The sequence below is a fragment of the Diabrotica virgifera genome, chromosome 3 (assembly GCF_917563875.1).
Source record: "Diabrotica virgifera virgifera chromosome 3, PGI_DIABVI_V3a".
Taxonomy (NCBI): Eukaryota; Metazoa; Arthropoda; class Insecta; order Coleoptera; family Chrysomelidae; genus Diabrotica; species Diabrotica virgifera.
The window spans coordinates 193,099,270-193,125,591 of record NC_065445.1 but is presented as its reverse complement, the minus strand read 5'-3'; the positions used below and the strand labels follow the sequence as shown (position 1 = coordinate 193,125,591).

Sequence of the window (26,322 nt, the reverse complement as noted above, 5' to 3'; positions counted from 1 at the left end):
TCGGGCATGAGAAACAAATGATCCTTGAGTGTTCTTAAAATAAAAAAAATTCCTGTTGTACACTTCATGTTTTCCTGGAATAACGACCAATTTTCTGAATAAGTCAATTCATTTTGACCTCAAACATATTTTAATAAATACAAGTCGTCATCAGATGTAAATCGGATTCATTTGCTACTGTCTGAGGTACTTAGAAAATTATTACAAATAAACTTGGTTTAAATGAAAGAAAAAACAACAAACAAAACCTGAAAAAAAAATAGCGCAACGAATACCGCACAGCGTAACTGCTCCCCTAATAACGGCAAGCAATATTTCCAATAACCCATCGTAAGCGAAATATCACATCTGCGCATGCTGTACTGTCAAAATAACGCGTGCTGTAATAAATACAGCAAGTGCAAAAGTGACTATGCAATATCTATCTATTAACATTCAATTTTGTGGAAGCATTGGAAAAAGCTTTCAGTGCTGTATTGTCACATAAAATGAACTTCCATCAAGTAACAGTGAAATCCATTAATAATTTTTCTTCTTTGAACAGTTCTGTAAGATGTAATCACGTGCCATGACAACGGTGCTATAGTGCATTTCTAATCTAGTATAGTCGTAAATCTGACAATAAATTAATAGTCCAGAGAAATAAGATTTTTCTCGTGACACATCCCCCTCCAGACCGAAACCAAATTTTTTGAGTAGTATGGACATCTATATTAATAACCTTTATTATATGTTTACTGCAGCCGATTTTGATGATATCCATAGTTATAAACAAATGAAGATCAAAAAACGGTAAATTTTCGCTTTTTTCGTTTATAACCAAAAAATTAAGCATTTTAAACATAATTAAGAGTAAGAAACTCATAAATCGTCTAAAACATTTCAATATGGCGTTCGCTGAATATGTCTATCCTTATTAGTTGCTTCGAAAATTGCAAAATAAATCATAAATTTTGAGTTTATATAAATATTCATAACTTATGTAAAAATTACCTTAGAACCTTCTTATTACACGAATTGCTGAGACTTTTGGTGCTTAAATTATATTTTAAATTTCAAAGCAATTAGTCAAATAGTTTTTAAAGTTATATAATTTGTTTATCCCAAATTCATTTTTTGCAACACTATAAGTCAGAAAATTATGAGGTTACAGTAAGACTTCTAACAGTCTATGGGAGAAGAACATTTATGCTATTGACTTAATTAAAAAAAATTACAAAAAGTAATTTTAAACAGTGTAAAATTATTTTGCAAACATACGTCGATTTTTTGCTTACTTAAAAACAATTAGAATAACTTTTTAACCGTTACCCGTAGAAAAATTATTTTTTCATATTTGGAAAGACTGAATTTTTATACACATTTAGAAAGAAAAACAATTGTCCTAGGACAATTGGGGACGAAGTTTGCCCCCCTTTTTTTTAATTCACATGTTTTTGCAAAATAATTTTGCAGTATTTATAATTATTTTTTGTGATTTTTTTAAATTAAATTAATAGTATAAGTTTCCTTCTTTCATAAACTATCCAAAGTGTTAGTGTAACTTCATGATTTTCTGACTTATAGAGCTGCAAAAAAAATTAATTTGGGATAAAAAAATTAAATACCTTTTAAACTATTTGACCAATTGTTTAGGGTATGATTTAAGCACCAGAAGGCTCACCATTCCGTGTAATAAGAACGTTCTAAGTTACTTTATACATAACTTATGAATATTTATAAAAACTCAAAATTTATTATTTATTTTGCAATTTTCTAAGCAACCATTAAGGATAGACATATTCAGCGAACGCATATTGAAGTTTTTATACGGTTTATGGGTTTCTCACTCTCAAATTTGTTTACAATACTTAACTTTTTGGTTATAGACGAAAAAAGCAAAAATTTGCCGTTTTTTGATCTTTATTTGTTTATAACTATGTATTTCATCAAAATCGGCTGCAGGAAACATATAGGTTATTAATATAGATTTCCATACTACTCAAAAAATTTGGTTTAGGCGTGGAGGGGGTTGTGTCACCAACAGGATATTTTTTCCCTTATTTCTCTGAACTATAAAACAAAGAGTAAAAATAAATATACTGCTTACCGGTTATACACTGTGTCCATGGATGGGGTGCCCAAGAGGAAAAACTTTTTATTTTTAATTTTAGCGAAAAATGTCATTCTCGATAAAAAAAAACCCATAAAACGAAATAAAATTCAATCTTTTTAAATCCTGCTTAATTTTGTAGCCAATTTTATGTAAATCCCTATACATTTTTGCACTAAGTTCGAATTCGTAACAATAATCTAGTGTTGCTAAGCTACAGTGTAGCTTAGTAACTGTGAACTCCGATAAATAATTTGCGAATTGTCATTTTTTTCGACAAAAATTTTAAATTTTTTGGAAAAAAATGACAGATAAATTCTTTGTTGAACGCTTAACACTGTCGAAAAAAATGACAATTGGCAAATTACTTATCGGAGTTGATAGTTACTAAGCTATATTGTAGCTTAGCAACATTAGATTATTGTTACGATTTCGAACTTTGTGCAAAAATTTATAGGGATTTACATAAAAGTGACTACAAAATTAAGCAGTTTTTTTTATAAAATTGAATTTTATTTCGTTTTATGGGATTTTAAAACAAGCAGAACTTTTTATCAAGAATGGCATTTTTCGCTAAAATTGAAAATAAAAAAGTTTTTTCTCTTGGGCGCCCCATCTGTGGACACACTGTATTATATAGATTTGAATATGTCTGAAATCTATTTTCTTAATGGTTAGAATGATCTAACCAACCAATCTAACGATTGTTTTATTTTATGTATATGTATATAAATACCTAATCAATAATATTTTTCAGATTACGTCCGTAGCCTTTGGAGGTCAAAATTTTGACGAGCTCTATGTTACTTCAGCAACCCTTGATGGAGAAGAGAAAGGAGAATGTCCAGGCACTCTATTTCGGGTTACTGGTTTGTCTGCAAGAGGACTACCAGCAGACGAATTCGTCGTTTAAAAAAACTAACGTTAATTTTTTAATCTGTAGAATAAGAACTGTATGGTGGTTATTTTATAAATTTTTAAATAAAGTTAATTTGAGAAACATCCCATTATATCAAGAATAATATGTACAAATTTTGTTTAATAAAAGTTAGTTGTCAGTTATGCTTTTTTTTAAACTTTGATCTTTGTGTCAAAATGTATATGTACTTTTTTTTGGCTTGGACTATATAGGGTGAGGCAGATAACTGGCCTATTAGAAATATCTCAAGAACTAAAGGCAACAGAATCACGAAAATTGGAATAAAGGGGTTTTGAGGGATGATCTATTAAATGAAAATATTTTCATCTCTTTGCAACTTCCGGTTATACCGGAAGTTGCTTATAACTTGTTTTTTTTTAATGGGACACCCTGTATATTTTTACATTTTTGGATTCTCCTCAATATCTTCTTTCTTAAAATATGAGATTTTATAATATTATACAGGGTATTTTAAAAGATATTTACGTTTTTTTATTAATTTCGTAGCAATATTCACACCCTGTAGAATTGTAATAGTTTGACATTAAAAACTCTGCTTACGTTCAAGTGATTTTTAATATATTCTATTATTGTCAAGAATCATTAGTATAGCTAATTTTGAAATATTAGTATACAGGGTTGGTCGAAACTCGGAATGAATATTTTCTGAGTTTTCTTAAATAGAACACCCTGTATTTTAGTATTGTAAAGAAATGATATTTCATAGTACTTTTTTATGTTATAAGTATTCCCTATACCTAACTGCTTTAATTTGTGAGTTATTGGTGATTCAAGCTAAACATTAATTGCAACAAAAAATACGTAAAATTTTATTAGGTTGGCCTTGAAAATATTCAATTACAAACAATTTTTCAGAAATAAATACATATTAATCCAGACCGATCCTTAAAATTACCAATAATGGTTTAGCTATCAAAATAGCTACGTAGTTAAGATTGTTGGTGCGACTAACAATTAAGCACAAATTAAAGCAGTTAGGTATAGGGAATGCTTAAGAAATAAAAAAGTACCATAAAATATCATTTCATTACAATACTATAATACAGGGTGTTCCATTTAAGAAAAATCATAAAATACTCATTCCGAATTTCGACCAACCCTGTATACTAAAATTAAAAATTTAGCTATACTAATGATTCTTAACAATAGTAGACTATATTAAAAATCATTTGAACGTAAGTAGAGTTTTAGTTGTCAAACTACTACAATTCTACAGGGTGTGAATATTGCTACGAAATTAATAAACAAACGTAATTATCTTTTAAAATACCCTGTATAACATTACAAATCCTCATATTTTAAGAAAGAAGACATCGAAGAGAATCCAAAAATATAAAAATATACAGGGTGTCCCATTTAAAAAAAAAACGAAGTTATAAGCAACTTCCGGTATAACCGGAAGTTGCAAAGAGATGAAAATATTTTCATTTAATAGATCATCCTTCAAAACCCCTGTATTCCAATGTTCATGATCCGGTTGCTATTAGTTCTCGAGGTATTTCTAATAGGCCAGTTATCTGCCTCACCCTGTAGTCATTCAGCCAGTCTCAATCAAAAGTAAAACTATTAAAGATATTGCCAATTAGTGAAACATGGTTATTATAATCGTATTACAAAATTTTTCTTCTTATTTACCTATTCATTACAGATAATGTATATACTATGTTAATAAATCTTATAAATATATTATACTACTAAATGTTTATCAAAAGCACATAGTGTATACATTTTACAAATAAAAATATTAATGTTAATATTAAAATAAATGCAGTCTTTTTTGTATTTTTTTAAATTTTTTTTTATTTTTAGTTTTTTTTTTGTTCTTTTTTGTCACTACGATAAGATGTCAACCCGGTTTAACTCCTCGGAGGTTTAAATCCTCTTAGTGACTTTTTTTTCTTTAAATTTTTTTTTATTAATTTTTAAAAATTTTTTTTTTTTGTTTTATTTTTTTATTATTTTTTTCTTTTTATCTTTTTTTAATTTTTTTTAATATTTTTGTTTAAACATATTTTACAAATACCTAGAACTAATTACAATAATATTTTACTATCCGACAAGAAAGATACCAAACAGTCAAAAATTTTCTTTTTATTCAGTGACAGAATAAAGAGAATATTTACAGGGAGTGGGATGTTCTGGTCTATAATTCTTTTAATTAGGTGATTGGTTAGGTGTTCATGCTTCTTGCATTAAAAAAAAAATGTGATCCAAGGCACTTTTAACCTCACATTCTTGACAAATATTAGAATCTAATATGTTTATTTTAAATAAATGTGCAGGATAACATGCATGTCCAAATCTAATTCTACTGATGGCGGATATGTATTTGCGAGGGAGGATGAAATTCTTATATGTAGGTTTTTCCGGAATAATCGGTTGTATCAAACTGTATTGTGTTGTTATGTTACAGTACCTTTCCCAGTGTGTTTTCCAGTTCTTCATTTGTTCAGTTCTTAAACAAACAAAAGCGTCTAGAATGCAGTGCTGATATTTGGTTACTGTTCCATGGATGAGGGAATTTTTAGCTAATTGGTCTACATGTTCATTATATGTAAGCCCTGAATGTGCTTTGATCCACATAAGTTGAATTTTTGGGGTGTGTTTATTAATTTCAAATAAGATTTTGTTATTAAAAAAATGTATGGATTAGAAGTACTACAAGGTAATTGAGGTGTTTGAATGGCAGTAAGCACAAATAGTGAATCAGATAAAATTACTGCAGAATTATAGGATGCTAACTTGAAATAAATTAAAACCTCATATACCGCCGCAGCTTCGGCAGTAAAAATGGAGAAATTTGAGGGCAGTTTAAACATTTTTTCTATAAATTTATCTGGAATATAAAAGGCACAACCAGTACCATTTGAACTTTTGGATGCATCTGTATAAATACAAACAGATTTTGACCAATTTGTAAGGTTATTGTTTAAAACAATACTGTTTAATAAAGAGTGCTCATGATAACTGGGTTGTATTATATCTACTTGATTTAGTAACTCAAAGAAATCTTCGAAATCTACCACTTTATTTGCAACTGCAAGTTCAGTATTATTATTCGCAGTGTTTCGAAATGCATCACATAACGGTGGCGAGTTTTTGTGAGCCCAATATTTATTTGTTAAATAAAAATAGTTTAAAGTACTAATTTCTTTATATAAACAAGTGTTATAACATCGGATCTTAAGAATAAATTTTTGACTGAGATATTCCCTTCTGAATTTAGTCGGCGGTTCCATTGTTTCAACATAGAGTGGTTCAAAAGGGGTAGATCTCATAGCACCTATGCAACAACGCAATACTGTGTTTAGAAAAACATATATGCGACCTAAAATATTGTTACCAGCTGATCCATACAGTACTGAGCCATAATCTATAATATATCTGATATATGAACGATAAAATAAAAGACATGTTTCAACATCTGCACCCCACCAAGTTTTTGCAATTGATTTAAGAAAATTTAGAGCTTTACTGCATTTCCAGGTCAATTTGGTATCCAGAATCATACCCAGATATTTTACTGATTTACAAACAGGAAAGTAATCATCATTTAATTGAATTTGTTCTCTTTGAGGTACATTGTGTCTAGTGAATATACAAATGTTAGACTTATTGTTTGCTAACTCAAAACCATTTTTTTAAACCACTCACGGCAATGTTCATGGATATTTTCCAATGTGTTGAAGCCATCATTATATTTTTTAGATTCAGTATAAATACAAAAGTCATCAGCATATTTAATTGTATAATATTAAATGAAATATTGTCGATACTAATATTATGGAAATCAGCTGTGTAAAGATTAAGTAGAAGAGAACTTAAAACTGACCCCTGTGGAAGACCTGAGCTATTAAAACGTGGTCCAATGAGTTTATTATTTTCAACCCTGATATATATTTTCCTGTTTTTGTAGAAATTGACAATATGTTGAGCTAGAAGAGAAGGTATTTCGAATCGATGAATCATTTTGCCTTTTAGCATATCTAAATTAACACTGTCATATGCACCTTCAATATCCAAACATAACATTGGTACATATTATGTATTTCGAGGATATGCATTTTGAATATGAGTTACAATAGTAGCGAGGGCATCCATAGTACCACATCCTTGTCTGTAGCCGTACTGAGAATTTGGAAGTAGTTTTTTCTCATTTATCCACCATTCAAGTCTTACTTTCAGTATCCTTTCTAAAACTTTGAGAATAAAACACATAAGTGAAATTGGTCTGTATGATTGTGCCAGATTCGGATCTTTGTTTGGTTTTAAAATTCAAATGACCATAACTTATTTAAATTCTTCCTTAAATATTTCCAATAAAAGATCTTTAGCGATTGCAGGAAGCATATTAATCATAGGGTACTTAATATGGTCATAGCCAGTATATGTACTTAGTCCAGAGAGCTTTCTCACAAGCGACATCATTTAATTTACATAGGTAATACGAATTAACTCAAAACATTTAGAGTCCATTTACTCACGATTTTTGATCCAAATTTTAAAGAACCGTTTGAATTGATATGAAATTTGGCATACACTTAGCCAACATAACAAAAAAAAAGATATTTTCTCGATGTGTGCTTTTGCTCTGGGGGCGAGTTTAACCCCTTCTCGGGGGTGAAAAAATATGAGTTCAAAAGAAGTCCGGAAATGGATAAACTGTCTAATTTTACGCAACTTTTGTTTTATAGAGTTTTTTGTCAAATTTCAAATAGAATATTAAGTGTGTAAAAGAATCTTAAATTTTATTCTGAAAAAAAGTTTCTAGCATTAATATAGACTTGCGTCTATATTCGCTGATCAAAGGTAAGCACGTTACACTAAAAATAAAGTTGGTCAATAAAATTATAAAAATCACCTGCTAATTAGCATCTGAAATGAAATTAATCGTTACCGCTTCACAAGTTGCTTTACTTATGTATTAAGTATTTATAATAAATATGATCTGTATCATAGGTTCAAAGTTTGAGAAATTTGGTTTTAAAGTAAAATTTGTTTAATTTTTAATTTTGAAAAAATTGCTTTTTTCAAAATAACTTAAAAATTATTAATGATACCAAAACTATCAAAGAGTTAAAAAATGAAAACTCTTGATTTTCTAGTGTCTACTGGTTCTGAAGACCTCATACATACACAATTTTTTTTCACTTTTCTATAAGATCTATTTTTTATAAGATATATTTGGTATGAACGTTTTTTAGATAAAATACCTACTTTCTGATAACTTGGGAAAAACCGTCTAAAAACGTGTTTTTTTTGTTGAAAAATGAACATATTCACTCGCAAATAACTCGATAAATATTAACTTAGTGGAAAAACTGTGTAGAATAAAAGTTGCTTAGAATTAGTAATTTTATCAATTTCCTCAATTATTTTTTAAACGTTTTAAACGTATATTTTTTTCAAACCCGATAAGAGGTGAGACTCGCCACCAGGGTAAAAGCACACATAGGTACAATATTACTGTTTTTCTTTGCCATGTTAGCTAAATGTATGCCAAATTTCATGCAAGTCCAAGGGATTCTTTAAAATTTGGAAGTTTTGCAATATTTTACCGTGAGTGGATGGACTATTAAGATAAACTAGACTATTTATAAACTAGACATAGACTATTGTTCTTATTTTTAGCCTAAAACAATACAAATTTTAAAGCACCAAAATTAATTTAACCGTTTAATCACACCTAGTTTTTAATAAAAACCGCACACAAGGGTATCAGAAACCCAATAATTTTTAATGAATGAATGAGTGGCATAATATCGCTCAATCTGATATCCAGGATATAATCATGAACGGATTGTCGAACCGGCTTTAATAAGTCCTCATAATTTTTTTAGTTAGACTATGATTTTCAAAATTACGTTTGAATTTTCTTCGAAAACCCAAATGGAGATGATATCGTTTGAGCATGATAATACAGCCCTAGAGGAAGACTTATTGTTATTTCATATTTTTCTTTGAATTGTAATTACTTGTGATAAGATATTTTTTAAACACAAATACCACTATAGTGATAAGAAACACAGATAATGATTATCATTACTTCCAGTTTATAAAACGATATTATATACCAAATAATCGCATCTAGATTATATTTACAACACTAACAGTTTACTACAGGTTGGATATTTGTCACTAATATTTGTTTTGTGATCTCACCGTTTATATACGTTCAACATTTAACTACATAGTACGAATTTTTAATCGTAAGTATGGCCCCTGTTATTGAAAAAGTGGTAGATGGATTAACGTTTGCAGAATCGCCTTATTGGGATGCAAACAACCAGTGTCTCTATTTTGTTGACCTCATGGAAAGCACAGTATATAGGTATGCACCGAGGAGTAAGCGGAAATTAAGGCAAGTTAAAATAGGTAAGTAGTATAAAACAACATAATATAATATTTAATTTTAATTTTAATTTAAATTTGTGGAAATACTGAAAAAGGTCGATCTTTATTCCAAAGGTTTCATCTTTTAAAGATATAGATATCTGTGATTTGCCAACCCCCTTATTCCCCCTAATCTCTACTATACGTTCTATATATTCGATAAGTTATATTCAAAACTATCAGAACTTCCATGGACCAAAAAGCTACCTACCTTTAATACTAAACTAACAAGATAATAAATAGGAAACAAACTATCCGTTATCTTCTAAGACAATTATGTTGAAATAAATAGCAAATAATAAAACCAAATTCTTGACACCGACGCAGGACGCGACGCGGACCCTCAAAAAATTGAGAGAGTACCATAAGTTGAGAAAATATATAACCTGTACACTGACTCCCAGCTACTTGTAGTATTCCTACTGCAGAATTATATGAAATCTTCTCACACCAAAAAAATATGTAGGCTTTGGCCACACGGGCGATTTTTTACGGCGCGATACGCCAAAGCGTAAGGCAACGGCCAGACGAGCGACCATTTACGGCGCCGTAAGAGCAGTAAAATGAAGCGCGAAAATTAGTCTCACAGTAAGTGTAGTGGTTGGCTCGATGGAGCTGTAAACTATCTCGCAGCAACATAACAACATAGGATAGGACCCATCTTCACTTCGCGCTTCATTTTACTGCTCTTACAGCGCCGTAAATTGTCGATTGTCTGACCGTAGCCTAATAACTAGACTTAGGCAAATATGCAAATAAAAAGGTATGAAATATGCGCATAAATATGCAGTATTTTACCCAAAAATATGCACGTTTATCTAGAAAATATGCATGTAATTAAAAAAAATATTTACAGTATTATTTTATTTACAAACATATTTACAATATATCCACATGGTGTATTAATTAACATGTATATTTTACTAACTAAGCTAATTAATTAAATATTTAAGTATTTTAACAAATAAATAATTGATATTATTTCGAATTGTGGTAACAATAAATAATTATCAAATGCTGCTCAAAATTTTCTAACAAATACTTGGCTTCTATCTGATTACATAGAAAACCTTCTTTCGATATTAACTGATGTAATTGGGGCGTTGTTTAAATTTACGAGAATAGTTGGTTCTAAATTAAGTGCTTCGAAAAATGTCCCAGCTAGTACTTGAACCACTTGAGAAAGAATCTGGTAATAAACACTGCTTTTTCCATGGTTGCTTTAAATTTTTGAAAAATTTCCTATCCAATATGTATTACTTTTAACGTTTTGAAACAATGATTCAAATTCTTTTATTTAAAATGTATTGTCTAACCATGATAATTATTTGGGGGATTTTAATTGAGTAATAGTTTTCTGAACAAAAACTATAGTTTGATTTTATGAATGACACAATAATTATTCACAATTACGAAGACACGTGTTCACGGCTTATTTTAAAACAAAAGCGAAATGGACCGTCAAAATAAAAATTTTTACCTAGAGATATAATGCCTATAATGATATAAACCTGGCTGATTTTGGAACCTTTGTAACCAAAACGTGACAAAACTGTGTACATATAATAAGCCGCTCTTTTATTAGTTACTATATTCAGGTACCCAAAATTTGAATATGTACCAAGAGATCCTAAAACAAAATTAAATATTGAGATTTCTAAGCTACTTGTTACAGTAATATAAAAATATATGAAAGTTACAACCAAAATTTTTATATGCACTTTATGCACACTTATATGAAAATATGCAAAATTGTAAATTTTTGCATATTATATGCAATATAAATATGCAAAATATGCAATTTGCATATTTGTCTAAGTCTACTAATAACCATTGTTAAACGGATGATACGAATGGAGATTTCAAATTTGATGCTTGCAATGCCGCCAGATTTATCATTTTTATGATTATCATTAGTCACTTTGTTTTTTTTTTTAATACACACTCTGTACCTATATTGTATTATTATTGTAGTCCTCCTTCAAATATATTATGTAGCACTTGGTTTTTTATCTATTTAGGAAGGTCTTAAATAAATAAAACTTCTCAGAATCAAATAGTTTTGAACTAATTAAATAAATATAGAACACTGTGATTTTGATATTAGTTCATAGTGGAGTCACTGAAGGTTTCACCTCCGATTTCGTTGAACCTTCATCGATTTTTATGAAAATTGGTGAGTAGTTAGAAGATATTTCAAGGAACAAAGGTGACATGATGCCAGCTTGCACTTTTACCCTGGGTGTGGATGCCAGCCCTTCTCGGGGGTGAATTTTTTTTTATTAAAACTAATACCAGAAATCGATAGAGGGGCAACTTCTAAGCAAAATTTGTTATATAAAGTTATTAACATAAATAAATCAATACTTTTTGAATTATTAAATATCAAAGATTTTATTTTTTCCTAAAAAATGCATGTTTTAAAGCTGGTTTTCACGTATTACTCAAAAACTAGAAGCTTTTGAAAAAAGCTATTACAGTCAAACCTGCTTATTAGAATACCTCTTAAAGCAATATCCCGGTTTAAGGAATAGAAATTTGAGGTCCCGAAACGTTTCTACTAGCGACCAATGACCGGTTATTAGAATATCCCGGTTATAGGAATACTTTTGATTGGAACAAAGGCTATTCCAATAAGCGGGTTCGACTGTATTACCAAAATTAAAGGTAATAAAAAATTTAATACTCTCCCCACTTAAAAAACTCAAGTAATGTTATTTCAAAGTAAGTTATGGGTAATTGAATGTATATTTTTTTCGACGAGTACACAAATCTAAGTATTCAAGCTTACATAACGGGAAAACGATGCATTTTATAGAATATACTTGTTAAACACTTGTTAAAGTACTTCGGAATATCTATCAAATGAGCTCAAGTAGAAGTTAATAGCATCAAAATTAGCCAAGTTATGATGAAAATAAGAAAACCCTTCCGATTTTTTTAGAAAAAAGTGAAAAATAAAACATATACACGCCATTTCCACAAAAATTAAAATTTGTAGTAATCCTCACAATAATTTCTTTAGGTTAACATAGTTAATGATTTCAAGTATTTTGACCGGTTTAGAATGAATATTTTTGAAAAAAAGAGATATAATTTAAAAAAATCAGAATTTTTAAAATTATCGTATTTTTCATTTTCTTTTGATAATAACTGCAAAAATACTCAATATACGTAGAAAATGATATATAACTAAATTTTAGTTTTTTCTGTTCCAAATACTTAAACGATTTTGCTATTTCCGCAGATTAAAAAATAACCGAGGTAGAAACGTTTAAAATTTCAATTTTGCTGCGAGAACCATGTAACCGGGGCCATTTAACCTTGTATTTTTAAAAAACTAAGAGGTTTAAAAGACTAATTTTGACATTTTTTAATATTTCTTGGAATCAACTTTAAATTAGTTTTTAGGTGAACCCGATATCTTAAAAATTAACGGGGTTATTTACAAAAAAACAATAACATTTTTTGAAAAAAATTTTAAAAGATACATTTTGAAACATTTTTGGTGCATAAATTTTAATGCTATCAACTCGTTCGAGGGCTTATTTTATAGATATTTTTATGAACTTTAACAAATGTTTTATAATTTTATGTTATAAAATGCATCATTTTCGCGGTATTTCGACGAAAGAAATATACATTCAATTACCTATAACTCACTTCTAGTTAACATTGAAAGGTTTCTCTAGTAAGACGTTTATTTCATTTTTTATTAGCCTCAATTTTGATAATTATAACTTTTTTGTAAAAACTGATAGTTTTCGAGTCATTTATGAAAAATCGGTTAAAAATATGCATTTTCTCACGAAAAATTAAAATCTTTAATCTTTAATAACTCAAAAAGATTTGATTTATTTTATTAACTTTATATAACAAATTTTGCTTATAATTTGTACCTCTATCGAATTGTGGGGTTATTTTTAATAGAATAATTTTCACCCCCAGGGTAAAAGCGCAAGTTGGCACCATGCCACCTTTGTTCCTTGAGATATCCTCTAACCCCTCACCAATTTTCATGCAAATCGATGGAGATTCAACGAAATCGGAGGTAATAGCTCATATCCACCTTCAGTGACTGCACTATCATAGAACTAACAATAGCTTGAAGTTCACTGTAAAGGTTGTAAAACAAATTATATTAATGACAACTAAATATGAGAGTTTTATGTGCTTTTAAAAACTCTACAATAAAGGTGGTTTTTAATGAAAAAATGCGAAGTGTTTTAATGATGAGAGACTACGGCAATAGCAAAAGATAAGTAATGAAGTAGCCAACTTGTTTAACGATAATAATTACTTAAACCGTTTTCCTATGCATAAGGAGACGGTACAAAAATTGTAAAGCCCTTTGAGGAAACGGGATGAGTAAAAGCGCTTCGGATGAGTAAAATATGGCATTCTAACTGGCAGACCAAAACTGTTGTAAATTATTCCAAAACTATAGATTTCATGCAGAGCTTCGTTGAAGATCCATATTCGTTCTCATGCAGAGCTCTACAAATAGATTTATATCTAAAGTCTGTGTCATTCTTCAGTTTTCCGTATGTTATATAAGAATTAATGTAAATGATGATGAATTATGAATCCATATGAATTTAAATCCATATGGATTCATTTCATAGACGCATTCTACTATCGTTGATATCGTTTTACTATCGTTGGGTCTTGGCCTGTTCCAGGATTCTTCTCCATTCTGATCTGTTTCGTGCTTTTTTCCTCCAGTTTTTTATTTTAAGGTTATTATATAATTTTCTATTTTATGATTAGTTATTTATATGGGAAATAAGCCACAATTTATATGAAATCAATATTTCAGAACAAAATTTTCTATTTGTTCTAAATATCTCAGCTTCGGTCTTCCTCTTGTTCTTTTTCCTACTGGCATCAGTTTGAATATTTTGTTTGGTATTTTACCTTCTTCTACTCTTTCTACATGTCCCATCGAACGCAGCCGTCCTATTTTAATGAATGTTATGATATCCGGATCCTGGTATATTTTGTATAGTTCAAAGTTGTACCTTCTTCCAAATTCCGTTTTCTTTTGTGCCTTTATATTATATGTGTCTCAAGATTTTTCTTTCAAAGGTATTATATCAAAGGTAGGATACCCTATTCCACGAACATACGCCTGTTTTGGATTCCTTCGACAACGAATATTTTACTGCGCAAAATAAGAAGAACGAAAGTAAATTGCAAATTACATTGTTGTTTATTGGAATAATTATTAGCGTCATTTACTTTCGTACTTCTTATGTTGCACAGTAAAATATTCGTTGTCGAAGTAATCCAAAACAGGCGTATGTTCGTGGAATGGCCCATAGCAATGTTTTCTCTCTTTTAGTGAGTGTCCAGGTTTCTGAGCCGTATGTGAGTATCGGACTTATTAAGGTGTTGTATATTTGGCATTTTGTTTTTCTTGCGACGTTATCTGATCTTAGTTGCCGAATTAAGCCATGGTAACTTTTATTGGCAATAAATATTCGCCTCTTCACTTCCTCCGCTACGTTATTATCAGACGTGACTAGGGATCCCAAGTATGTAAAGTTTTTTACCCCCTCAATGTTTTATTCTCCTATTATTATATTTTGTGGCTGCCTTATTTCTGCGTTTTTACTTACCTGGATATATTTTGTTTTGTTCTGGTTGATTTTAAGGCCACTATTTTGTGCAGCTCGTTCTATTTGAGTACTTGATTTGGTAGATATTAATTTAGCAATGTTTGAATCAAAAAATGTATTGAGACAACTAGGCCTCTCTAGGCTTTTCTTTTATCTTTTTAAGATGCTCCTGACTATATAAAATCGAAAGTACTGTCTACGGTTGAACTGGTATTGAAGTTGAGGTTGTAATAAAGGTACAATATATAGCTGTTTTGATATATTAAAAAAACAAGCGACTAATTATATCAGAAAAATGGTAAATCTGGCAATGTTACAAATAACAAATGTTAAATATGTATTCATATTGCAGAATGGGTATATCTCTCTTTTTAGACAATTTGGACCATCCATTTAAGAGATAATTACGTGTTTTCGAAGTTTTGGTCCACTCTATATTATATGAACTAACACGGAACTTTTTTAAGTTGGTTGTACTATTTGAGCACTACTATTTTTTATTGAAATAGCTGTGGCTAAATAGTACGGGGTCCGAAAAGGAGGTCGAAATGTCCCATTTGCTTGCCGGATGAAACATTTTTTTTATTAAATTTCATACATAGACAAACACGACAAGCATGGGTTGCCTATCAAAATCGTGTCATAGCTATCGTTAAAGGGGGCCGTAGGGGTTGAAATCAATATTTCAAGCACATTTTTTTTAAAGTGTGGTAGAATTATTTTATGTTTAAATTAAATAGGCATATTCAGTACAATTCATAGATAACTCAAGAAAAAATTTAAGGAAAAATACTGAAAAATAATCCAACGGTGGCAAAGTTTTAAAAGACACCTCAAAATTTAATGAATTTTGCGATAGACATCAGATGGCATCATTGGATCATGGTAAACAAAAAATTCAAAAAGATTTTATGAGCTTATGAGTTTCTCGAGGTAATGCTGTCGAGTTTTTTTAGTTTTATCTAATTTTGAATTCTTGATATCACTCAGAAATCAAAACAACGATTTTTTGCAAAGAAGGGTGAAAATGAACATATTTATTATTGTTAAACAAAAAATATCTCGACAGCGTTACCTCAAGGAACGTATAAAGAAAATTTATACAAAATTTCAGGTGGGTCGGTCAAGTAGTTTTTGAGTTACAATGTCTACAGCCTTTGAGAAAAGCCGTTTTGAGGAAAACGCGTTTAAAGTATTATTAACTTTTATTTTTAATTTCTTTTTTGTCCTTCAAATCGTAAAATGATGCACACCGGAATATCTTTTTGGATCCCGGAGTAATTTAGTAAAGAAAATGAGAACAGCTGTTGACCGTTGTTCAATACGTTCAAGCGTGCTGGAGCGAACCTACTGCAAATCATGGTACAATAAAGTTCCATGATACAATTTTGCGCATGACATTTGACAGCTGAGGTCAAGCGTGTGGCGTAGCAAAGATCCCTGTGAGCCATTATTTGTAATGGCTCACAGGGATCTTTTCCATTATTTCTATTAATAGTATATGTGTTATAGTTTGTATAGACTAATTTAAGAACATTTACTCGTTAGTGTCTATGTAGTTTTATTTGCTTTCGTGTATTTGTTTGTTTTCGTGTTTGGTGTTTGTACTCAAGTCTGGACTCAAGTGTCGCTACAAATTTTGAGTACCTAAATTACAGAGTGATCATCAACACATAGTAATTGCACAAGAGCTCTGAAATTATTGAATTTTTCCCGAGTGACACTTTGACAGTTTTAATTTCACGAGCCGAAGGCGAGTGAAATTATGTCAAAGTGTCACGAGAGCAAAGATTCTATATTAATTTCAGAGATCGTGTGCAATTTGTTGCGATTATTTCATGAATAAAACTATTCAAAACCAAAATTTAGTTGTAATTTATTTATGTAAGTACAAAGTACCATTAAACACACAGTTTTTATAAATATAATATGACGATTGAAAGTCATCACTTTTATAATTTTTAAAACATTAATTGTCATTAATGTCATTGAATGTATTTTTTCGTAGCAACGAAGGGCATCTGACGTAATATGCTTAACGACGGGATATTATCAAAAATTATCACCTTAAGTTGCATTTCTGTAGCTTTCTATTTTTCAGAATCTCCCATGAATGAAATAATCATGGTAATCGTTTGTAAATGAAAGCAACGTTTATTAAAACTTCTACATTAATAGTACATCAACACAGCAATAAATACAGGGTGGGCCAAAGAAAAGAGTCCACCTCGATATTTGGCAGTAGTTATTCGATTTTGAGAAAATGCCGAAACAGGTCGATTTTTATTTTTATATTTCAATTTTTTCGCATATATTTCATACTAGTGACGTCATCCATCAGAGCGTGATGACGTAATCGATGATTTTTTTTAGATGGGAATAGGGGTCGTGTGGTAGCTCTTTTGAAAGGTTGTTAAATTCTCTATTTAATAATATAAACATTAATATTATTAATAATGTATAAACATTCTCAATTTCTTTGCAAAACGAAAATGCAGCAGCTGCATAATACTCTGGTTAAAGCGGAGAGTGCAGGAAGAGCCTATACCGGTTTCGGAGATCTTTTTCCCCTCATCAGTAAACCCATATCCTCTTCTCTCCGCTTTAACCATTTACCATAGCTTAGGGCCTTCCCGAATAGCAAAGAAAGAAATGTCACGGATGAACTAGGGCCATCTACCGGAAAACAAACTAAGTTATCAATCGAAGCAGCGCAGAAAACGACAATAAATATCGCCTCCGTACCACCAGATTGACAACAGGTGGAATACTTTCTTTGCTTACACCTCCTGAGACTTTTACAATTTATAAGTCATACAGTTGCCGAGAAAATTAAGATGAGAGAATTTTAAATAATTCACAACTCATCTACTCAGCATGGTAAAGCTCCAACAAGAAAGATTCCTTAATACTCAAAAGAGTAAATGAATTAAAAATGTATAAACATTCTCAATTTCTTTGCAAAACGAAAATGCAGCAGCTGCATAATTAATATTATTATTTATACAGGGTGACCAAAATAATATTTTTTGAATTAATTAATTGTCGCAAAAAGAAGAATGTACTTTTAATTTATTTAACTCAATATACATTGTACTGCTATCAGAAAATAGAAAAAAATGTTTATTTCACAAATAAACATTTTTTTTTCGCTTAAATTAAATCACAAACAGCCTCCCACCTACCTCTTTTGATAGTTTTAACATTTAATTTAAGGGAAAAGCAATGTTTATTTGCCCAATAAACATTTTTTTCTATTTTCTGTCAGCAATAAAATGTATTTTGAGTTAAATAAATTACATACATTCTTCTTTTTGCGTCAATTCATTTAATTCAAAAATAATTTTTTTAGCCACCCTGTATAAATAATAATATTATTGTTTATATTACTGAATAGATAATTGAACACCATTTCAAATGAGCTACCACACGACCCCTATTCCCATTTAAAAAATCATCGATTACGTCATCACGCCCAGTTGGATGACGTCACTAGTATGAAATATATATCAAAAATTGTAATTTAAAATAAAAATCGACCTGTTTCGGCATTTCCTTAAAATCTAATAAGTACTGCCAAATATCGAAGTGGACTCTTTTCTTTGGCCCACCCTGTATAAATAAATACATATCATTTTTTTCTTTGCTCCACTAGTTTGCAAATTAAAAAAAAATGCAGCGGGTGGAGGATATGCGGGAGGGTTCAAGAAATTCTTCAAAAATGTTTACTTTTGAGTTGTAGAAGATATTCCAACAAAAAAGTTGAAGATATCGTAAATTAGATAATAACATGTTTCAAGCTCACCGTGATAATAATAAAAAAATGCTTTGTAATGGATATCTGTGTTAACAAAATAACAAGTTTCTAAAATATCAGTTTCTAAACCTCGCTAAAATAACTACCCGAAAATCAACAAAATTAAATTAGCTACAAAATATTTTTTATTATTAAATATTATAAGAACACAACTTTATCATTTCTTTATAATTACTATAATAATTAAATTAGCCAAATTATATTAAAAATTTAAAATTAAAAAGTATTTCCTTTAAAACTATATTCAAATATTGCGTGAAGAAGGATCTTTACTACGTCATGCGCGAAAGCGTATTTTGGAAGATTACGTGCCATACCATGGAAATTTATTGTACCATGACAGGCCAATCAAGTTAGGTTTTTTCTAGACATAACGGAAAAGACGAGGTTTGATAGTTGAAATGTGTAGTATGAGATATTACAAAAAGACTACCATCTTGGGATTCATCAATTTTTTAGTGGAACATCTTTTAAATAAACAATCAAAACGTCAAACTTAGTTTTTTGCTCATAACTTAAAAACTTGTTTATTTAGAAATTTGACGTCCACAGATAACTTTTTCAGAAAAAAAGGATACATCGAATGAGATATGCTAAATGAAAATCGGTTAATAAACAAAAAAGTTATTGCAAAACGGAAGACAAAATCACTGTTTTTGAATATTGTTAATAACAATTTTATTGTTTATTAGAATATGTTTTAATATAACTAAAATTGAGGGCATTATGGTGTTTGAATGGTGTGCAAAAAATGGTCCAGATCTGTTAAATAGTTTTCGCAAAATTGAATTTGTTTATAAAATTTTTTGAAAAACGAGCTAATTTCTGAGGCTGGTCCAGTTAATATGGCTGAATGTATCTCAATAATCCGGGGCTCATTTCCTTCGTTAAGATGTATACTAACAGTGTATGAAAAAAAAAGTAAAAAAAAATTACGTATACGTACACAAAATTATTTGTTAATAAATAGCAGTTTTTAAGCTTATAAACAATTACAATAATTTCGTAGAAATTAGATCAAATTAAATGGCAATAAAAAATACGAAAAGCTGGTTAAAATACACAACTTGCAAAAAAAAATTTTAGGTCGTACGACCCTTGGGGTCTGAGATAGCCCGTTTTTTTTTGAAAAAATCACTGTTACGTTAATTAACAACACTAAGATCTGAAATTAACCAATATTTTATAAGAAAAGTCAAAGTTTTTAACAAAGTTTTTAGCAAGAAAAAATGTTAAAAATTGTTTAAACAGTAGTGTTATAAACAAAAATATTTTGCGTTCCGACTAAAGTAAAAAATAGCGGGCGTAGTCGACTGACTGAATAGTGGGCGCGCTTGGCGACTGGCAGCAACTCCTAAAATTACGTTATACCGACCACAAAAATCAACTTTAAAGCGAATAACAAATTTTCGTCATTCCTTATGTTTTCGAGGTCTCCGAATCCAAATATGGAGTTTATTTTTTTCTAGAATTAGTGGAACATGTTCAAAAATCAAATTTTATGCCAAAATGCGATAAATCAATTTTGATGATTTTTCAATTTTAACTCACTGTATTTTTGGTCGCTGTAAATATTTCCTTTTGAAAATTTTACTGTGCTATCTTTGAAGCATTTAGATAACAATGAGATTTGTCCAAAATGATTAAACACATTAAAAGAGAAGTTGTTAATTTTTAAACATTTTGTCGTCATATTTCGTTATTTTCATGCTTACTTAATAAAGATGCAAGATAATAATATTCATAAAATGCAAGTTTCTACCAAAATATATAAATATAATATTAAGCTTCAAATCCGGTATACTGTCAATGTTAAAAATGGGCTGCAACGGTCTAGCGTTAGCGAATGGTAGTCCGCGAATTTATTCTCATTCGGCTACGCCCATTATTTTTTTTACTTTAGTCGCAACGCAAAATCTTTTTTGTTTATAACACTACCGTTTTCACAATTTTTAACACTTTTTCTTGCTAAAAACTTCGTTAAAAACTTTGACCTTTCTTATAAAATATTGGTTAATTTCAGATCTTAGTGTTGTTAATTAACGTAACAGTGATTTTTTCAAAAAAGGGTCATTTTTTCAAAACAACCCTAATTTTCGTTTTCAGCACCATCAAAAATATAAAGTATTAAAAGCTTTTTTGGGGTGTGCTAGTGTGCCGCTCGTCTATAAAGTCACATTATTGCATATTTTAAATTAAATTTTTTTGAAAAACTTCTTCATGAATTATATTTTATTTCTGTGTTAGTTAAAATTATAAACTTAAAAGTTTGTCACTCAACTTTATTAAGTAAGCATGAAAATAACGAAATATGACGACAAAATGTTTAAAAATTAACAACTTCTCTTTTAATGTGTTTAATCATTTTGGACAAATCTCATTGTTATCTAAATGCTTCAAAGATAGCACAGTAAAATTTTCAAAAGGAAATATTTACAGCGACCAAAAATACAGTGAGTTAAAATTGAAAAATCATCAAAATTGATTTATCGCATTTTGGCATAAAATTTGATTTTTGAACATGTTCCACTAATTCTAGAAAAAAATAAACTCCATATTCGGATTCGGAGACCTCGAAAACATAAGGAATGACGAAAATTTGTTATTCACTTTAAAGTTGATTTTTGTGGTCGGTATAACGTAATTTTAGGAGTTGCTGCCGGTCGCCAACCGCGCCCACTATTCAGTCAGTCGACTACGCCCGCTATTTTTTACTTTAGTCGGAACGCAAAATACTTTTTGTTTATAACACTACTGTTTAAACAATTTTTAACATTTTTTCTTGCTAAAAACTCTTATAAAATATTGGTTAATTTCAGATCTTAGTGTTGTTAATTAACGTAACAGTGATTTTTTCAAAAAAAGGGGCTATCTCAGACCCCAAGGGTCGTACGACCTAAAAATTTTTTTAGAAGTTGTGTATTTTAACCAGCTTTCCGTATTTTTTACTGCCATTTAATTTGATCTAATTTCTACGAAATTATTGTAATTGTTTATAAGCTTAAAAACTGCTATTTATTAACAAATAATTTTGTGTACGTATGTGTAATTTTTTTTTACTTTTTTTTTCATAGGCTGTTAGTATACATCTTAACGAAGGAAATGAGCTCCGGATTATTGAGATACATTCAGCTATATTAACTGGACCAGCCTCAGAAATTAGCTCGTTTTTCAAAAAAATTTAAAAACAAATTCAATTTTTCAAAAACTATTAAACAGATCTGAACCATTTTTTGCACACCATTCAAACACCATAATGCTCTCACGTTTAGGTAAATTTAAACATATTCTAATAAACAATAAAATTGTTATTAACAATATTAAAAAACAATGATTTTGTCGTCTGTTTTGCAATAACTTTTTTGTTTATTAACCGATTTTCATTTAGCGTATCTCATTCGATGTATCTTTTTATTCTAAAAAAGTTACCTGTGAACGTCAAATCTCTAAATAAACAAGTTTTTAAGTTATGAGCACAAAACTAAGTTTGACGTTTTGATTGTTTATTTAAAAATTGTTCCACTAAAAAATTGATGAATCCCAAGATGTAATATCTCATACTACACATTTCAACTGTCAAACCTCGTCTTTTCAATTATGTCGAAAAACGGCTTATTTTTTACTAACTTGATTGGTCTATGACTGCAAATCGAGTCGAATGTAGGGCGTATGGCTATTCAACACTATCTCCCTACCTCCTACTGCTCCTACCTTCGACTCACTTTGCAGCAAGAGAAACGGTCAACAGCGGTTGTTATTTTCTTTTGTAAATTACTCCGCCATTTAAAAACATATTTCGGTGTGCATCACTTTACCATTTGACAGACAAAAAGAAATTAAAAATAAAAGTTGACAATACTTTAAACGCGTTTTTCTCAAAACTGCTTTCTTCAGGCTGTAGACATTGTAACTCAAAAACTACTTCGAAAACTCACCTTGAATTTTGTATATATGTTCTTTACACATTTCTTGAGGTAACGATGTCGAGATATTTATTGTTTATGCTTATTATTTGTTTAACAATAATAAATATGTTGATTTTCACCCTCTTTTGCAAAAAATTCTTTGTTTAGACTTCTGAGTGAAATCAGAAAAGTGAGAAACTGATAAGCTAATAAAATCTTTTTGAATTTTTTGTTTACCATGATCAAATGATGAGTTCTGATGTCCACTACAAAATTCATTATATTTTAAGGTGTCTTTTAAAAATTTGACACCGTTGGCTTATTTTTCAGAATTTTTCCAGAAGTAATCTATGAATAATTGTACTGAATATGCCTATTTAATTTAAAAATAAAATAATTCTACCGTACTATAAAAAAATGTGTTTGGAATATTTATTTCAACCCCTTCGTCCCCCCTTAAGGATAGCTATGACACGTTTTTGATAGGCAACCCATGGTGGTCGTGTTTGTCTATGTATGAAATTTAATAAAAAAAATGTTTCATCCAGCAAGCAGATGGGTACATTTTGACCTCCTATTCGGATCTTAGACTAAAAGGACCAAATTCCAAACCAATTCTCCAAACACAATATACACATGATTTAATAAAATTGTGTTTTTTGACTAGGAAAGTTTTGGGGTAGTTCTGATTTCTTTCATTATATATGGATTTTGGGCTGCTGAATTCGAATATGAGGTTTGCGGACAAAATTTCGTGCCGGAACATTAAAAAAATCGGAATTAAAAATTTCAGCTTTTTTCCGCTTTTTTGCTCAAATCTCGAAAACTATTAACTTTTAGTAAATGGTCTGTTAACAGAAATTAAAGTGCTTAAAATTATCTACAAATATCACTATTTACTTTTATTTTTCAGACGAGCCGTTGAGTCTAAAATGCAAGATGAAAATTGCCAATTTTTAACGGTCTCGGCAAAACCCACTTTTTACATTCCAAAACTTTATTTTTTATTAGAATGCTGTCATTTGATAAATTTCTCCTAGTTTTCTGTACAAATAATAAATGTTAGTTCATAGGTATGGTATGTCTCTTGTGACAGCTTCCATGAGTCTATTCCGTCCTAAGAGGCCGGGAATGTCTGCTTTTCCCTTAGAGCCACAGATCAGACACAGATGGAGTCACAGTTTCAGTTGGTGTGAACATTTCCTTCGGATCTGTTATCTTGATTTCTGATAAATCTTAAGGTTTTGTCCTTTTAAAATGAATTAGTTGAACAGCTCCTTGACTTCCATAAACGTCAGGCGCGGGTTTCTTTTTTATCCGAGGATTGGATTGCTTAGGAGCTACTGCATGTTTTGGTGCAGTACAATAAATGCCACATATGACGTGAAAAGTGTGGTATTCGTCGATTGTATGTACGTTAAAATCAGCGTTATCGTACACCTGCTGTGTAAAACACGGCAGGTCAATTTTCTGCGGATTGCCTGCGAATACTGACACTTCCAGGCGAATAGCTTCTGTATAAGATGAACAAAACCCCAACGAGGAAACTACATCAACCTATTTTCTTAAGCCGTACTTTTTGTAGAGAAAACGGCCCTGAAAGGAATGGTGAGAACAACTATCTGGGCCTTACTGCCGCTATAAGACTTTGAGAAAGCGCGTTGCTTATCTGGAAGCTCAGCAATCGCAGGTGATCCGCAGAAAATTGACCAGCCCTGCTTTACACAACAGGTGTACGAAAACGGTGATTTTAACCCTTTCTATGCGAGGCCTTAATTTGCATGTTGGTCCCTCAATCCCAAAAGTTTTTTCATGCTTAGAGTCCCATTGTCTTATATATACGTCGGATATAAATAAACAAATAAATAACCAAAACATGTTTTTTAATGAGTTTTTTTAACCATTTTAAACGTTTTCTTTTCAAAAGTACTCATCAGAGAGCAAAACCAGCTTGAAAAAATGTAACCAACTTAAAAAAATAATGTAATGTAAATTAACATTAAAACTTTTCTTTTGTGTCATTAAAACAGGACACTACGCAAAGGCCGACTCCGCATCTTGCACACACGTATCTCGATTCGCTTCTTTTTTTTTTCTGGTCTTTTTTGTGGCTACAAACGCTCACCTTCTAGCAGCTACCTATAAGCGTTGCCACCAGTGCTACAATATAGCATATACCTAAAATATGTGAACAAATATATACGGCAATGGGCCCGCATGACCTGTCTTAGGTGCCAACATTTTGAGGCTTTGGGAACAATAATCAAAAATTTTCGCACATATTTCTACGGCATTGGTACACCAATGAGTCTAAAATATTATAAGCAATGCATATTTTCGGCTTTGGTAAATTGAGACCATAAAGCCTTGAACGTATATATACGGCGGCTGGGAATACAGACCCACTTTTTCAAAAACATATACAGGGTGTAACAAAAATACAGGTCATAAATTTAATCACATATTCTGGGACCAAAAATAGTTCGATTGAACCTAACTTACCTTAGTACAAATGTGCACATAAAAAAAGTTACAGCCCTTTGAAGTTACAAAATGGAAATCTATTTTTTCCAATATACCGAAAACTATTAGAGATCTTTTATTGAAAATAGACATGTGGCATTCCTATGGTAGTAGTATCTTAAGAAAAAATTATAGTGAAATTTGGGCATCCCATAAAAATTTTATGGGGATTTTGTTCCTTTAAACCCCCCAAACTTTTGTGTACGTTCCAATTTAATTATTATTGTAGTTCCATTAGTTAAACACAATATTTTAAAAACTTTTTTGCCTCTTAATACTTTTTCGAAAAGTCAGTTTTTAACGAGATATTTTGAATATTTGTCAAATCCACCACATATTTGTATATGGCTAAGTACGATTATGGGGACTTGGTAATAATATGAAAATTTATTTAAGATTTACATTTTTAGGTATATTTTGAACCATATTAAAAAAGAAGTAATATCTCGATAAAAAGTGCCTTCTCGAAAAAATACAAAGAGGCAAAAAAGTTTTAAAAACACTGTGTTTAACTAATGGTACCGCAGTAAAAGTTTAATTGTAACATACACAAACATTTGGGGGGTTTAAAAGAACAAAACCCCCATAAAACTGTTATGTAAACATATTAAAAAAGAAGCCACAACTCGATAAAAACTGCCTTATCGAAAAAATACTAAGAGGCAACAAAGTTTTAGAAATATTAAATTTAACTAATGGTACCACAATAATAATTTAATTGGAACGTACACAAAAGTTTGGGGGGGTTTAAGGGAACAAAACCCCCATAAAATTTTTATGGGGTACACAAATTTCATATTAATTATTTTTTAAGATGTTCCTGCCATAAGAATGCCACATGTCTATTTTCAATAAAAAATCTCTAAGAGTTTTCGATATATTCGAAAAAATCGATTTTCATTTTGTAACTTCAAAGGGCTGTAACTTTTTTTATGTGCATATTTGTACTAAGGTAAATTAGGTTCATTCGAATTATTTTTGGTCTCAGAATATGTGATTTAATTTATGACCTGTATTTTTGTTACACCCTG

The 26,322-nt window shown here is 30.2% G+C and overlaps 2 protein-coding genes across 6 annotated transcripts in view; both read left to right on the top strand.

The window, feature by feature from the left end:
- LOC114330339 (regucalcin-like) overlaps positions 1-3,150 on the top strand; it is a 69,963-nt gene extending 66,813 nt beyond the window's left edge. The window contains exon 6 of the mRNA XM_028279665.2: positions 2,850-3,150. Coding sequence (XP_028135466.1) covers positions 2,850-3,005 — 156 coding nt within the window. The 3' untranslated portion in view covers positions 3,006-3,150. The remainder of the gene's footprint in view (positions 1-2,849) is intronic.
- A 5,949-nt stretch (positions 3,151-9,099) lies between these two features.
- The window catches only part of LOC114330338 (regucalcin), a 39,747-nt gene continuing 22,524 nt past the window's right edge, over positions 9,100-26,322 (top strand). For 2 of the 5 annotated variants that reach the window (XM_028279664.2, XM_028279661.2), the window contains exons 1-2: positions 9,100-9,241; positions 9,294-9,407. In XM_028279664.2, the coding sequence (XP_028135465.1) occupies positions 9,344-9,407 (64 nt within the window). In that variant the 5' untranslated portion in view covers positions 9,100-9,241; positions 9,294-9,343. Of the gene's footprint in view, positions 9,408-26,322 lie in introns of all 5 variants that reach the window. The other 3 variants (XM_028279663.2, XM_028279662.2, XM_028279660.2) reach the window with 2 other exon arrangements.